At 44.4% G+C, this 16,509-nt stretch overlaps 1 protein-coding gene across 1 annotated transcript; it reads left to right on the plus strand.

The window, feature by feature from the left end:
* Window positions 1-432: 432 nt before the first annotated feature.
* LOC109261662 (transport and Golgi organization protein 1 homolog) lies at window positions 433-12,044 on the plus strand. Its single transcript, XM_053900662.1, has 14 exons — window positions 433-517; window positions 756-833; window positions 1,825-1,897; window positions 2,062-2,200; window positions 3,917-4,018; window positions 4,688-4,748; window positions 4,856-4,891; window positions 4,975-5,042; window positions 5,166-5,260; window positions 6,262-6,344; window positions 7,800-7,950; window positions 8,551-8,624; window positions 10,191-10,329; window positions 11,873-12,044. Exons 3-14 carry the CDS (start codon window positions 1,873-1,875, stop codon window positions 11,887-11,889), a joined length of 990 nt encoding a protein of 329 aa, XP_053756637.1. The 5' UTR covers window positions 433-517; window positions 756-833; window positions 1,825-1,872; the 3' UTR covers window positions 11,890-12,044.
* Window positions 12,045-16,509: the final 4,465 nt, after the last annotated feature.

Here is a 16,509-nt window from a genome sequence, read left to right on the forward strand (position 1 = left end):
GATCTCAGTGAAATAAGGTTCCTTGGGTTTATTTTTTTTTTAATTTTTTTTTAACGTTTATTTCTTTTTGAGACAGAGAGAGACAGAGCATGAACGGGGGAGGGGCAGAGAGAGGGAGACACACAGAATCGGAAGCAGGCTCCAGGCTCTGAGCCATCAGCCCAGAGCCCGACGCGGGGCTCGGACTCACGGACCACGAGATCATGACCTGAGCTGAAGTCGGAGGCTTAACCGACTGCGCCACCCAGGAGCCCCGGTTCCTTGGGTTTAAAATGCTACTAAAACTTGCTTTCTTCAGGCACAGTAAGAAAGCAAAAAAGTTAGTTACACCCACGTGTCAGATAATGTGTCTCTGCTGCTAATACAGTGGGATTATTCGATGTCACCAGTTTGGTAACAACCTTAGAAATTGTTTTATCTCTTTTTAGTTAATTTACAGCAAATAACTGAAAAGATCAACACAGTGAAGAAAGAAAACAGAGAGCTGGCTGAAGCAATATCCATTTGGGAACAGAAGGTAGCATTGCCCTTTCAAATATTCTTTGTGTGATTTTATTTCAGTTATTTCACCTCTGGTAGTTCATCCTACTGACCTAGTTCATGTGTTGTAGAAACACTCCCAATTCAAGACAAGCTTCACAAATGTAAAGAACTACCTCTTTATTAGTGAAAGGAATCACACATTTAGAGATAGGTTTATCTACCATGATGCTATTTTTGAATTCTGATTCCTTTTTCATATGTTTTATATGTAGATCAATGAATCAAAGATACGTCTTCAAGAAGCTGAGAGAAGAAGGAACATTCACTCTGCTGAAGCTCCTAAATTGAAAGTAAGAATCCCATGGAGTGCCCGGGTGGCTCAGTCAGTTGAGAATCCGACTTTGGCTCAGGTCATGATCTCACAGTTCCTGAGTTTGAGCCTTATGTGGGGCTCTGTGCTGACAGCTGGGAGCCTTGAGCCTGCTTCTCTGTGTGTGTGTGTCTCCCTCTCTCTGCCCCTTCCCCACTCGTGTTCTGTCTCTTTCTGTCTCTCAAAGATGAATAAACGTTAAAAAATAAAAATAAAAAAAAAGAAAGTAAGAATCCCTTCTTTGCCTGGATTGCATTCTAAAAACACCAGTAAAATAATGAATTATTATTGCTCATTCAACATGTTTTGTTGAAGGAGCACATCAAAAAAAGTTGAGCACTTGATTTAAAATTTAAATGACACCCTTCAAAGTGCACTTGCTACCTTGCAATCAGAGAGAGAGAGGAATGTCAAGAATCCACAAGTGATGAGTTGGCTGCTGAGTTTTACTGTAACTTGGCTTTGGAGGCTTTTTGTTCATTGGGTGAGGTGAGCACAGCATATTCTTCTGCTGTTTACCACAGTAGAGGGTGGGCCTCTGGGAGCCAAACCTCCATCCTCACAAGGACCTGGAATTTCACTTAGGACCACCCTGAGGAGTTTTGCTATTTCAAGGACTAGCAAGTGTCTTTTATTTTCATAGCTGGGTAATTACCACCTCATTCAGCCCTGCCCTCCCAAGATATGGAGAAAATCCCCCAAGACAGTTGAGAGATGAAGGGCAATAGCCAAATTGTCTACTGCCCTCCTCCCTTAATGCTGAACAATGTTCAGTGTGAATATTCCCCTAAGAAAGCCATTTGTGAGCTCTTTGACTTGAACTATATTCCATGTTCTTTGCCTTCTCATGGTTATATTTATGCTTTGGGATCTTTCTTTGTTGCCATGCATAGTCCTGCTGTGTTAGGTACACTCACATTGTTATGCGGTCATTATTTCTTGAATGTCTTTTTTTCACATCTGTCTTAAAGTCACAAGATGCAAACGGTCAATTTGAGGATCCAGAACTGAGAGCCGTGATGTCCACTAACTGTGAACTGGAAGGTATGTTGTCTGTTGGGGAGAAATGCCCATATGGTGGCAATGGGTTTGCTTTGGGAAGGGAAGGAATAGCTTCCTGCCTTCGTGGTACTTGCCCTTTTCCTGTCACCCCAAAACCAAGTCTCATGTCGTGTGCACACACAAAAATAAAGTTCATTTTTTGACAGAAAGTAAAAAGGCCCTGGAGGACAAGTGTAATGCATTGAGGTCTGCGAAAGCAGTCGAGGAAGCCAAAGTCAGACAGTTGAAGGAGAAAGCAGGCATCCTGGAAGAACACTATGAAGAAAGAAAAGTGGCTATAGAAAAGTAAGATGTTCATGTGATAAGAGTCCCAGGTACTGTTGTATGAAGGAATGTGGTGGCCAGTATAGGTAAATGTATTTCTTTTAGAATTGGATCCAGAGTATTTTTGCCAAATGCATTCAGTAGAATTGTGCCTGCCCTTCCTACCTTGCTTTCTGGAACCTGCATTTTCATTTCTGTCCTTACTGCTTGCCACACATTGTTGTGTCATGTACCTAGGGTGGACGAGGGAAGGCATTAATCACATTGATACCTGGATTCCCTCTGGATCCATTTACATTGTCCTATAGGTTTCAATCCCATCACATTGTCCTATCAGCCGGGAATTAGGTCATCGTTGTTCAGCACCAGACTTGGGTCAAAAATATCTATGGGAAAAATGGAATTATCTTGCTGTAGACACAATGGACAGTGGTTTGGGATGCCATCAGTACTGGATGCCTTCATCCAGTCTGCAAGTGAGATTTGCATGAAGTGTGTCTCATGGGTTCATTACAAATTTGGTGCACCACTCACATGTTTCCTCTTTTGTCCAGTATTTTCTTTTGTTCTCAGGAGGAGATCAGGGACCTTAAAGTCCCTCATTCACATTGAAAAGTAAACTCTTCCTTCTCTTCCCTGAGACTCAGCTTTGTGTTAGTCCTTCTCACACCTGGGGTGGGGGCTTCTCTGTCTCACTTACATCTTGTTTTTGTTAATTTGTAAGCTCTGACCACCTCTCTATCTTTACCCCCTCACAACAGAGCCACTACATGACAGCCACAGACCAGAAAGCATTTGCTGAAGGACTGCCTGAGAGGCCAGAAGGAAATGCATGTGCCTTTCTCCGTCTAGTGCTTTTGCTCATTTTCTAAGAGTCTTTCAGTTTTGCATGTGATTCTTGAGTATATCCAGTGCCAAGTTGAAACCCTTTAAAGCAACACCATGAACTAAGTAGTCTGAGGGCAGCACAGCAAACCAGACTTTTGAAGCATTGCCTTTTGCTGCCTTCACTATCAATAAACTCCGTCTTGTTAAAGACTGGATTGACTCCATGAAGTTGATAGTTTTCCGTCTGAAATCTATTTCCTGGAGATAACAGCCTGACTGTGGGACAGTTCACATCATGTTATATTTCAGTAGATACTGCCACTTTAAGATTGGCCTTTTCCTCCACCAGGATCTTTGAAGGAAGAGGCAGGGGTTACACTCCTGTAACTCCTGTGTGGGAGTGATTTGCAATGCTGGTGAAACCATATCCTGGAAGGCTATCTTCCATACTGAGTGTCTGTGTCCGGGTACAACTTTTGGACTGAGACTCAGTGCATTGCCCCATGGAGGTATAAGGCAATGATGATCCCCTGCTTCATCCTAATGGGTATAGCCGGTCAGGCATAGTTTTTCACGTTGAACTGAAATGAGCCTTCACCATCTCGAACAAAAGACCAACTCTAGGAAGGCACAAAGTGCAATGTTATTTGATGACTTTATGATGAAGGAGTAGAAGCAGAGAACTCGAAAGACCGCTCTGATTGCAGGTGACTTGGCAGCAGACAGGGGTTGATTTTTCTTTGACCTTAAATGGGGTCTTCATTTCTCTGATTGTGTTGTCAGTCTGTGCATCAATGGGAGGACAGTGTAGGCATATTTGAATCTAGGCCTTCAAGAGAGCTGGGAAGTTAAAAGGCAGAATTTCTGGACCTTGGCTCCTGGACTATGTATATATCTTTCTCATCCTAGAAAGCTGGATACGATGGACTGTGAACTAGCTGCAGTGAAGAATCAGATGGCAACTGCAGAAGAAAATCTGAAAATAGCTACAGAGGAAATACACAAGTGCAAGTGAGTTCAGATACTAATCAGCAGAGGCTCATGAAACCCCTGTTCATTTCTTAGTTTGAACCTTGGTACAATGGGTGGACTCCATGAACGTAGTATACAAACGCAAATTCAGAGGACGTATCTATAGGGAATTAACAGATAGAAAAAGATAACTATTAGAAAGAGTAAAACAGTTAAGTTACTAAACATTTCCACATCTCCAGTGCTGGCCTGACCATGTGGAAACTTCATCCATGCCAACATTCCTGAGGGGTGGTGTCACATGTCATAATCTATAGGAAAGCAGTTTGTTATAAGATGAAATCATACCCATCAACATGGTAGTGCCATTTGATGGCCTTGGTCTTTGCAACCCTGGGAAACATGGTGAGTACAAAGTTAAAGGAGAATAGAGCTTTATGATGAAAGGCACTTGTCATATGATGAAAGATTGAAAATGGGAAGGAATTCTACAAACTCTGAACTCTGTAGGCAGGGGATAATGAGTAAGGAAAGGATGGGACAATCACTTTGGTCCTACTGTACATTTATAATTATGTGAAAAGTGTTTCATGTGTAAGGATAAATTGTATTAGGAGATGGATATGAAGTTGATGGGAACATGGGCAGATCATTTAAAATCCTGCGCAATATTAGGCCTTATTTGACGAACGCAATTGTAACTCACAGGCGACAAATTGAACAAACACGAGAACAGCTGCGACAGAAAGAGCTCACCTTCAGACACCAGGTAACTTGAATTCTGCGTGACGTATTAAACCCTTAGCACCTCATGCTGGTGAGTGTAGTGGCCCTTGGAATCCCTAAACACGGGCTTTTCGTTGTTGGCTTTTTCAGATCGCAGTTTATGAGGAGAATGCTCAGCACAACTGGGTAAGTGTTTTCTTTTTTTCCTCCTCTGTCTCTTTGGTGCACAGTCTGGCATGACTGAAGGTGGATGTGTTTTTCTCCCCCAGATCAAGACTCAGATCTGGGAGAGGGAGATGGCGAAGGAGAGGAGGGAGGCGGCCCACTTGAAACACAGGTGGGTGATCTTGACATGTGTTTTTAATGGTGTGTCGAGGGATGACAGTTGTGCTGTTTAGTGTCTTGTAGAGGACGTGGTGTTGCAACTCTTATGGAAGTCCATTCTTTTTCTGTATCCAAGACTGGACATGATGGAAGGAAAGAGGCTGCTTGAGGGATACATGAGGCAGAAACCAATGCCTGGAAGACCACAGACCCAGAACCCTCCAAGGAGAGGTAAGGAGCACATGGTGATGGGCAGCAACCTAATTTGTTCTGTGCAGCCTGTTCCTGGGGCCTGGAAAGAATCACAAGCACTAAGGACATCAGGTTGTCTGAAGGGGTGATAGGAGGGTGCCCCAGGCAGTGGGGCACTTGTCCCTGTGACTTGTGGAGCTTATGCCCCTCCCCCAACTGCAGACCCTCCCGCCTCCTCCAGCATCCCCTAACTAAAGAGATGAGTCTGGAGGGGTGACATGCCATCATGTCACATGGCACATAGGCCTCCTCCTTCTTCCTACCTTGACTCAATTTTATTTTAGTTTTTGGGGGGAGAAGGTCATTTATTTACTATTTTTTATGTTCCTTTATTTTTGTCTTATTTTTTCTGAACCATATTTCCTACATTCCTAAGTTCAGGTTCCATATAGCTTAGTCCCCTGATGCTATCAGTGCAAGTGTGAAGCTTCAGTGCTAAATTCCCACAGTTTTACTTTTCTCATTAGTATAATATCAGTCAAGTATATTTCTATTCGGAAATAGTTACATAATACCTGCTCACATGTGGAAGGCAGCTTATAGATAAGCTGGAAGATTGAACAATTCGCCTGGAGCCAGAAGAAACACACCCATGCTCTTCTGTGGAGGGTTTTTTGATGTTATCCCAATCAGTACTCTCATTTTTATTCTTATCTGTAATGAGATGGTGAGTTATTACCCCTAATGTACATTGAGAAATGGCTATTTTGGTGACGCATTCCAGATTTCTATTTGAACTGACCTGTTGCAAGTTATTTGACTAATTATGAAGAACACGAACCAGGGCCCTATGGTTTCTTCATTAACAAGATGGGATGGATCTCCCTTTATCTTTGGGGTCACCTAAGGCTTTGTGGGTTACTCTCTGCCTCTCCTCATGGTCTGAAGCGTGGAGAAAAGTTTAAGATGTCACAAAATGTGGTGTTTGTTTGAATTCTGCACAGCCTATTAAAATCGGAATAAACCTCTATCCCTTCTAGAGCCTTTAGCCCATCCAGAAGCTGGTGTCGCTCCAGTAAGTCACAACAACAAACACTCTACCAAAAATGCAGAAAAGGACAAGGTAAATGCTGGGGCCATTTTCAGTTGTAAGTCTGTTGGGAAACCCTCTTTTGCAGTACAGCAGTCTCTATGGCCTTTTCCCTTTTCTTGTGTGTTGTGTGATATGTCTGCCTGTTTCTGTTTTCCAAATGCACAGCCTTAACCCAAGAGTCTACAGGCTCCTCTCTTTGCAGCCTGTCATCGTTTTCTGGAACGGTTAGTAGCCAAAGGAACTTAGAGGTTGAGGGACCTATGGCTTTTCTCATGTGTTCTGGAGATAACACCAGGGAGATACACTGCACTCCATACTAAAGTCTCTAGGCTTGTTGACTACTACTATACCGCCTCTCTGTGGGATCAGTGTTGTTGTTGTTTTCCTCTTAATGGTCATGTGATTAACATGTTAAAGCTATTTGTTAATTGGAAATGCGGAACGACTTCCCTCTATCTTTACATTGTGTGCCTTGTACAACTTAGAATGCACAAAGTCATTGTCATAACTCACCACCTTCACCACCTTCACGTCTTTGTTGGTAAATGAACTGTTGGGAATCCTTTAAAATGTATCTTAGGTAAAAATATTCTGAACACGAGGTCCTTCAGTTGTGTTCATAGGAGCAGGTTCTGTTTGTCTCCAATCAGCGTTAGAGCTGATACCATCACTCATGACACATCCATGGAAATTTACACCAAAATCAAAACACATTTGCATTAATTCTGTTACAGGAATTTCAACCTCTTTTTTTCCATAGGGTATATATTACTCTGTGTCTTGTACTGTGCTCAAAATCAGAATTCCTTATGAATTCAGGTAAACACATGTGGGCTTAGTAGTCGTTGATAAGTAATATGTTCCTCACAGCAAACACTTTCTCAGTTCCCCTGCAAGACTCCAGGCGTCCCCAACTCCCCAGTGGTGTTGTGGCCTTTGACAGCAGTTCCAGAGAGGGAAGACCCCTTTCGTAGGGAGGGAAGCAGAGGGGACAAAATAAGGAGCCGGCAGGAAGAACTTTTCGCCAGTAGTAGCTGTGATTTCGTGTGCAGAGAATCAGGTGTTTATTTGCACTCAATTTTTTTTTTGTGTTTGGAATATGCCAAAACCAGAGCTTCTATAGTCACTGTAGTGGAGGGATGCAGGGTGATCCTGGACATAGATGTCTGACTGTCTGGAATATGCTACTTCATTAGATTGGAATTACTTCTTTGATTCCTCTAAAATGAGATCATTTTGTTCTACATTCTAAGCCATGGGCAGGGACATGTGGTGACCGTAGTTTAACCTCCAGCATTTATTTGCCTAAGCTGTAGGCGGTACCCAGTGGGAGAGATGGGGTTTTCAGGTACTGATGCTACTCCCTTGGATCCTGGTGGCTGAGAAGTTGGCAGGTGCTGACATATTCTTCTGTGGGTTTCAGCTGTTTTTGGTATTGGTTGTCTTGTCTGCTATATGCACATAGCTGTCACTTCTCTTCTGCAGGGCAGCGTGGATCCATGGGGACCTCCTCTGTTAACTGGAAGATTCTGCACACCCTACCCTAGAGGTCCCCCCATGGGCTATAGGGCATGTCCACCTCCTGAACCTTGGTGGCCCTGGGGACCACCCCGGACCTCTCTACCTACACCGTGTGGTAAGATGATCTGAGCAGTATGATTTGACTTGCAAAGCACCTTCATCTAATTGTTGTTGTTGTTGAGTCTTGGACAAGGTGCAGAGGTGGTACCACAAACCATTGCAATGCGAGGGAAAAGCGTTTGCCGCCATAACCACATTCCTTGAGTTTCTCTTGATCAACATATCATCTTTGTGTCATTTCCCACACGCTGTGTTGGTACAGGTGTCTCTTGTGGAGATGGAATGGGGCTGTAGACACAAAAGCAGACATAGGGCTTCAGCAGATGTGTGCTATACACAGTCCATGTGCTGGGCTATGGGAGGCATGAGGCTCAGCCTAATGTGTATCTGTCCAGGTGAGCCACCAGCCATCCGTAGTTGTTTGATGAGTTATGAAAACACCTGAGCCAGGGCGTTTATGGGTCTTCATCAAGGTTTAGGGGTGGTTCTCCCCTTTGCCTTGGGATCACCTGAAGCATGTGGGGCTACCCTCTGTATGTGACTTGGGATCTGACTGGGCCAAAGAGTTTAAGATGCTTGAGGAATGAGGGGAGGGTTTGTTTTTTTAATCTCTGCACAATCTCCTCAAATCAGAATAAACCTCCATCCCTTCTAGGGCCTTTTGCAGATCCAGAAGTTGCTCCTGTGAGTGAGAACAACACAGACTCTAAAAGGGCCAAGAAGGATACAGTAAACACCGTGGCCATTTTCAGTAAAACTCTTCTGGGAAACTCTCATTTTTCTGTTCAGTGCTCTCTCCTGGCACTGTGTCTGTTTTGTGTGTTGTATGATACATCTGCTTGTTTTTCTTATTTTCCAAATGCATAACCTTAACCCAAGTGTCTATGGGCTTGTCTATTTTCTGCCTCTCAACTCCTTATAGTAAGTTTAGAAGCCAAACGTATTTAGAGGTGAGGACCTTAGGACTTTTCCAGTGTGTTCCTGGAAATAACCCAAGTAGGATGACCCCACACTCCACCTGGAAGTCTCCTGGCATGCCTCATATTCCCTGGACCTCCTCAATGTGGAATCATTGCTCTTGCTCTTTCTTCCTTTCCTGTTTCTGTCTAGGGGATTAACGTGTTCACAAAATCTAAGGTTATCCTTATGGTTCGAAAATGCAAACTGCCTTCACTCCAACTTATATTTTTGTATGTGTCATTTAGAGTGGTCTTAGACAAACTAAATTTCATACCCATCACCCTTCAGCCTTTTTTTTTTTTTTTTTTTTTTTTTTTTTTTTTTTTGTGAATGTGCTGTCCAGAATCCCTTCAGGTGTGCCCTGGGTATAAATACTCTGAACTCTTTTTGTGACATATTTGTCCTAGAAAACATGCACTGGAACATGAGTGGTGAAGAAGAGAAAATCCATAATTACCTGCATTGTAATTCCCCACTGTGTCCTTTATTTGTGTTCCCATGAGCAGGTTCTCTTGTGTCCTGGGTCACTCTTACAGGTGGAACATGGGCATTTACAGCAGAAACAAATGTGCATTTGTGATAATTCTGTTATTTAGAATTTCAGCTCATTTTTTCTAGAGAACACAATTACCTTGCAAATTGTACTGTACTTAAACTGAGAAGTACTTCTGAATTAAAATAAATTAGCTAAGCTTAACTAGCATGTATAGATAAGTAGCATGGTTCTCTAAGAATATGCATCCAGATGTTTTTCAGGACCTCAGGATCCCCACCCCTCTATGTGTCTCTGTGCCTGTGGATAGCACTTCTAGAGAGCAGAAGACCCCATTGTCGGGAGAGAAGCAGATTGGGCACAGGCGGGGGCTTAGAGGCAGAGCTTTGAGCCACGAGGGCTATGATTCCATGTGTGGAGACCGGGATTGTCATTCCTTCCCATTCAGAGGTTCTTCACTTACAAATAAGCAGCCTCTGTGGTGGAGGGGGATGAGAGGTGGCGGGTGATCTTGGACTCAGATGCCTTCCTATTGGGAATATGCTATTTTGTTAATTTGGCATTCACACCATATATCCACTAGGACAAGAGCCTTTGCTGTTCTACATTTGCAGACATGTGAGGACACTAGTTTATCCCCATAGCATCCATTACCCACCCCAAAAGCTGTAAGTGGAAGCCAAAGTATGGATAGAGGCTCCCTGGTGCTGATGCTGCCCTCTTGGAACCTGGTGGGGGGAAAGCTGGCCGGAGATGAGCACTGCTTCTTTGGGTTTCCACTTTTTGCTGGTGTTGATGCTCTGTTCTGTCCTATGAACACCGCATTCTTTTCTGTTCTGCAGGCCATTATGGATGCAAGAGGGCCTGGTCCTTTCCCAGGATGGCCTTGCAGGCCCTACCACATGGACCGCCCTTCATTACCAGCCATGGGCTGTGGGCCACCTCCCCCTCCTCCACCAGCTCCTCCACCTACTCCATTTGGTAAGATGACCTGACCTGGATGAGTGACTGGTAAAGCACATGCATCTTCTTCATGAAAGACTTGGTGGGAATGACGTAATGATGGTTCTGAGTCTTGGCAACCCACCTGCAAACCTGGCTGAGGACACTTTCCCATATCTCAAGTTTCTCAGGACTTACATACAAAGGGCTGTGTCATTTCCCTGTAATGCGGTAAGCTATAGGTTTCTCTTGTCAAAAAGAAAGAGGATGTTTACACAAAGGCAGAGGTATCAGAGGTACTGGTGTGTTTTTTACAGACACAATGTTGTGGGTTCTGTGAAGGATGAGGTGCACCCCTAAATTTAGGTGCCTCAGGTGTCCTGTGTGAAATGGGGCACATGCGTTATATGACACAGACCCTGTGATCACCATAATGGAAGCACCAGTGAAGGAATGGGGGAAACTTGAATCACACAGGAATAGAAGGAAAGTTGTGGAAGGTAAGCAGAGTTTGAGGAGGTGTGGAGGAGAGGGTGTTGGGGAAAGTAGGTTGGAGTTGGAAGCCATTCCTGGCAGGGCCCACAGCCTGGGCAGGGAGCTTGAGGACAGCAAGAGATCTGCAAAGAACTGCTTCATGGGTGCAAGCACAGTGTACAATGCGGTCATCATCTCCAAAATGTCAACTTTACCGCAGTGCACATAGTTCATAATCTAAATACAGTTTGTTATTTCCCTTGGTTTTCTGAAAGGTCTGGACATGTATGCAAGAATGTGCTGGAGGTTTGGGAAATTAAACTTGGTCTTAGGAAATGCCTAAGTTTGTGTGTCTCAGTGAGACTAAAGGTGAAGACAGGTTGTAGATCAGCTGAGCGTCTTCCTTGGCCTTCAGCCTGAGTCACTCTTAGTGGGGATTCAGGGTTGACCAGAGGCCGCCCCTGCTGGACTCCTGTCACCACACACCTGCATCTGCTGTCGTCACCCTGCCTGCAAGTTTGCATCTCCGAAACTTCCCTCACAATATCCTGAGGCTTTGCCTGTGTTCCTGCTGTCTCATCCCTAATACCAGCTCCCAGGGGAGCCATCTCAGAACCTCAGCTTTGTTGTCTGAGAAACAGGGATAGGGTTGGGTTCTGAGATCAGTATGATGAAGAGGTGACGACCACATAAGGAATTTATAAAATAAATGGGATGAGTGGGCACTCACCCTCCTCAGTGTGTAAATGAATGTATTTCCACACAGAAGCTCATCAAGAGATGTTCATTCAATTCCATTAAACTAAGAGTATACTGCCTGAGGCTGAGAGATTGGCAATCCCTGTTTCAGAAGATACAGCAAAGACCCCTGTGTTTTCCCTATTAGAATCCAGATCCTACTTCACACAGGAGGAAAAGATAACTCTGAGAAAGTGTGCATTCAGGGATCTATATCTAAGACCTGAAGACAATCATCTTCCATTACCGGTAGACACACAGATGCAGCCACACAATTAAGTGTTCATCCAAGGTATATTTTCAAGGACAAAATGCATAGAGGAGAACAGAAGATCCCATTGCTATAACCCAAAATCTCTTTGCCTTTCAGGACAACTTGAAGTTTGAAGAGGACCCTAAACTGTGACCAGTAGGCTGTGGCGATGTGATATATTTAGAAAAGTTGTCTGATACGCGTATTGGAATGAATCCTTTCCCTGACCATTCCTGTCCCCTCCATTTTGTCTGTCCTCGTTTCCTGTAATAAAGCCATCATAGTTCTGCCTCTGTGTCAGTGTCTGCTTCCAGGAGGACCTACGGTCATTCTATTTCGATGCACACAGTGTGACTCCTGTATACACTGTCACAAACAGGTCGAATCTACAGTAATAGGGGCAGAAGACAAGTCATTATTTGGATGGTATTGACTGCACATGTCCCCCTGGATCCTTCTGGGGTGGTGGACACAACCTTCATGTAGATCTGGTGATGGTTGTGTTCACTCCTCAGTAGCGACTCACAAGCACACGGCACCTGCTAGTCACAGTGGTGTGTGGTGATCAGCAAGACAGCCATCAGTCCCCAGGGAGTGGCTGATTTCTGATTGCAAGAAATGGATGAGGGGTCAGCAGTGTCTCTGGTAGAACAATGAGGAAACCCTGCATTAATCCAGGTGTTGGGGACTTTTCCCACCTACAAGCTACCTCACAGTAGCACTAATCCAGGTGGGAGCTGAGGTAGACTAGTGGTAGTAGTTTTCGGGGTGAGTCTTATGATGTCCCATATCGCTCCCAGTGCTTTCTTTTTTTCTTCTAATTTTTGCAATGTTTGTTTACTTTTTTGAACGAGAGAGAAATACAGAGCACAAGCAAGGGAGGGGCAGAGAGGGAGAGAGGGAGACATAGAATCCAAAGCAGGCTCCAGGCGCTGAGCTGTCAGCCCAGAACCCGACCAGAGGCTCAAACTCACGACTCACGAGATCAAATCTGAGCCGACGTCAGACGCTTAACTGACTGAGCCACCCAGGCTCCCCTCCTCCCACTGTTTCCTTAGTGAGGGATGGGCAGGGCAGAGGTCCATGACATGCTACCCGTTCCTTCCTCACCACCATGGAGGAGTTGGTTGTAAGCATCTGGCTCTTTCCAGATCCTCAAACGCCATGCATTCTTCTCCAGAGCCCCTGACACCTGCAGGGCCCTCCTTTCTCCCAGGTTGTGGAGGTAACCAGCCCTCCAGCATCGTTGGGATCATGGCTGGGCCACCAAGGGGTCAAGGTCTGGCTGTCCACATGCTTCCCGGGAGTGTCTGGGAACAGCAATGCTGCAGTAAACATCATTATGAGCAGCTTCTGTAAAGAGGATTTTCATCCACTGTGATCAGGGCCTGGGCTTAAAAGATGACAGGAGAGAGGGGGACACAGATATGTGGTGCCCTGATCCCTGGACAGGGCTGCACAGAACAGAAGGCACAAGGCCTGGGGAGAGGCAGAGAAAGAGACAGGCAGGAAAAGAGACAGTGAGTGGTGGGGGAATTGGGCAAGTCCTAGAGAGTGAGAGAAAGAAACAGAGGGAGACAGGGGTAGGGAGAAGCAAAGACAGAAATGAGGCACAGAGGAAAGGACGGAGCTGGTCACAGTGTGCGGAGGGGGCTATAGGCCACGCAAAAGGGGCTCTGCGAAGATGCTCTTAGGGTTGGAGGCAGAAAGGGTAGGACACCTGGGCATTACAGTTCCCTGAGTTCAAGGCTCCAACCTCACTGGGGCAAGCTGTGTCGAGGCCATTGCCCCTGGGAAGATGGGTCCCCCTCATTTTGCCTGGCGTGTTGGGGCCCAGTCTCAGGAACGGTCATGGAGAGAAATGGCTTGAGGGAGAGCATGCAGTTCATTAGCAGGTAAAGTCCAGAGTGTGCCCCATGGGGAGGTAACCATGATCTGTCTCCGCCACTTCCCCCAGTCCCTGCTCCATTCCCCACTGCTCCAGCATGACCTTCCTTATGTTCCACAGCCAGGCGTCAGGCATTGTGCTGCCCCCAGAGCCTATAGCCTGGAACTGGCACAGATGGATTATTGATCTCAACCAAAAGTATTTGAGAATAAGGTCCATATTCTCCTTCTAGCACTACTTATGTGCAACATGATAGGGGGTTGCTATTCTTACATCTACTGCTGGTCTCAGGATTCTGGATTGTAAGCGAGCAGTTTAAACCACCACAGCCTTCTCTCACATGAAAGGAGAAACCTATTTCTTCACCCAGCCTTCCTCTGATTGTGAAGAGATGCCATTTACTATTCGAAGGCACAATTATCTGAGTGTCATGGAAATTATTTCGTCTGTCTTCATCCCTGAAGCACCTTTCATTGAAAATATTACCCATATACAGGCAGGAAATTTATAACAGATGCGTAACTCCCTCTAGGTATGCATTCTGACCTTGTCACATTTGTGTCATCAAACATATTATTGACAACTTGAAAAATAAGCTCTCAACGTCAAGATGGTGACATTAGAGAATGTGGTATAAATGGAATTTCATATGTTCTTATTAGAAATAATTTTTTTAATGAAGGAAAATTTAAAATATTGTCAATTTTTTATTGAAATATAGTGGACACATCATGTTGTATTAGTTTCAGGTATACATCATAGTGATTCCGTGTCTATACGTTATGCTCTCCATATACCTACACAAGTGTAGCTATCATGTGAAAGCATGCAACACTTTATTATAGGATTGACTATATTCCATAGGCTGTACCTTGTATCTCAATGACATATTCATTCCATAGCTAGAAGCAGGTGTCTCTTTCTCAAAGGTGGCAATTTTTTATTTAACCCAAGTATTTTGGTGGTAAACACTATTACCTGTAGTTCAGCATGTGTAAATTTGTAGTCTGTATTTCTTTGAATGTTGCTTAAAGCGTTACAAATTATTACATTAATAAATTCGGTTTCGTTTTTCACTCACTAAACAGGAGAAGGAAAAGATTCTTTTTGGGTCCCAGGCCCTGTGACTCAGACCCATTCTAATCTGGAGAACAGGCTTAACTGGACCAGCTGCACCCTCAATACTTTCAGCTGAGCGGCCATGGCCTTGAGCATTGCAGGAATTCCCACGGAGGCCAGCAGAGGGCGCGCACGCACCGCGAACAGGGAGGGGCCGGTTCCTTGCGCGCTCAGCGAAGGCCGGAGAAGGCGCCCAATTAGGCTTTTCTGATCCTGGGCGGCTCAGAGCAGGAAAGGTTCCCGTTGCTTCTGAGGACCCAGTGCCTGTGACTGTGAGCAAAGAGCCAGAGCTGGGTTTCCAGCAGGTTCCGCCGCCGGCCTCGGGGAGACCCCGGACGCTTCGCAGCAACTTGGCGTCTCCTCAGCGGTGGGGTGAGTACCGAGGAGCGGCGCTGGGTAGCTTCCCCAGAGGCACCTGATGGTCAGTGAGCTGCTCAGCCGCTTGCATTTTCTGGGCTGTTCCATGGTTTGTTCCTCGTTTTCCCTGCCGATATTTGAACAAGATGTTTTTCAGTCAAGGATCCGTGGATCAGGGGGTCCTGCAATGCCACGTGAGGGATGCTGGGGTTGGTTTGTTCCAGATTCAGGCTTGTTTTGGGGGGAGAAATCCTGACACAAATTTGGAGGAATGGGAGCAGCATTCAGTTGGGTAGTGAAGACAGGAAATGTTGACTCTCAGGACCTTCTAGAAGAATGAGCTGAGACCCACTTTCCGAGTCCTGCTGGAACCAGAGACCGAGGTAAAAGCACAATGTGCCCTCCACATCATACATGCTTTTATTAATTTTCAGTGGGAGTTTTTTCCAACAATGTTGTAGTCGTTGAAAACAACTGAAAACCTGACACTTAGATTGTGTCATGAACCTCCCGTTATTTGAATATTCAGTATTATTCCTGCAACAGAATCTGTTACAATTATCCTTTCTTGTCTTCATTGGAAGAAATCTCATCAATAATACCTTAAAAACATACTCGTTACCTTATTTCCTTTTCAGTTGAGATTTGGCATGTTTTCTAATTTCTCAGAAACTCATGCAAATCTGAAATACTTTTAAATTGATAGCAGTTTTTACTAAAAGCTCATTCACAGGATCCCCTTGTGACTACTACTGGTCAAAGAAGGTAGCAAGACCACTTCTCAGTGTAGGCAAGATTGTACTAAGCAAACACTGTGAGTCAGTTTTAGAAGAAAACGCCTGATGTTATTTTGTCTTTAGTAAAATTGATGCTTATATCCCCTGTTTGATACATTTCCACTTTTTAAAATTTTTTTCTGTTTTGCTCATTTCTCATTCAGATATTCGTAGACCTGACTGAGTTTTACATTCACCACACATAGTTTCAAGGCTCCTTTCTGTCCCTGTAAGAAAGAAGACAGACGTTGTGATGAGCATGCAGCTTTCTGTAACTTCAAGATTTGTTTTTGTAGGTGTCTGTTAACTTTTTCCAGCCAGTTGACAATACCATCCCACCTTGAGTAGTTCCATAAAAAATGGAATCTCTGTGCACCAGTATGATTTCATTTCATTATAGTTGATTTCTTCATTTGATATCTTATGTGTATGCATATTAGATGTTTTAAAAATGAGAAAATCCCACATATAATTGAATTTGAAAGAAAAATTTATATCCTAAATGTAAAATTATAAGATTTGCATATTGAATTCATAAATGTAGAATTTTTGCATGTGAAATTAGGGTTATTTTCTGAGAAAGATGCCAGGGAATAACCATTTCGGGGGAAAGA

This window comes from Panthera pardus, unplaced genomic scaffold, assembly GCF_024362965.1.
Source record: "Panthera pardus isolate Hobbes unplaced genomic scaffold, ASM2436296v1 HiC_scaffold_127, whole genome shotgun sequence".
NCBI lineage: Eukaryota > Metazoa > Chordata > Mammalia > Carnivora > Felidae > Panthera > Panthera pardus.

Bases quoted from the DNA above. Each gene is read 5' to 3' on its own strand.
- LOC109261662 (XM_053900662.1), top strand. From the start codon at position 1,873: ATGTCCACTAACTGTGAACTGGAAG. The intron at 5,043-5,165 runs GTGGGTGATCTT...TCTGTATCCAAG, and splicing joins GCGGCCCACTTGAAACACAG to ACTGGACATGATGGAAGGAA. The intron at 6,345-7,799 runs GTAAATGCTGGG...TCTCTTCTGCAG, and splicing joins AAAATGCAGAAAAGGACAAG to GGCAGCGTGGATCCATGGGG.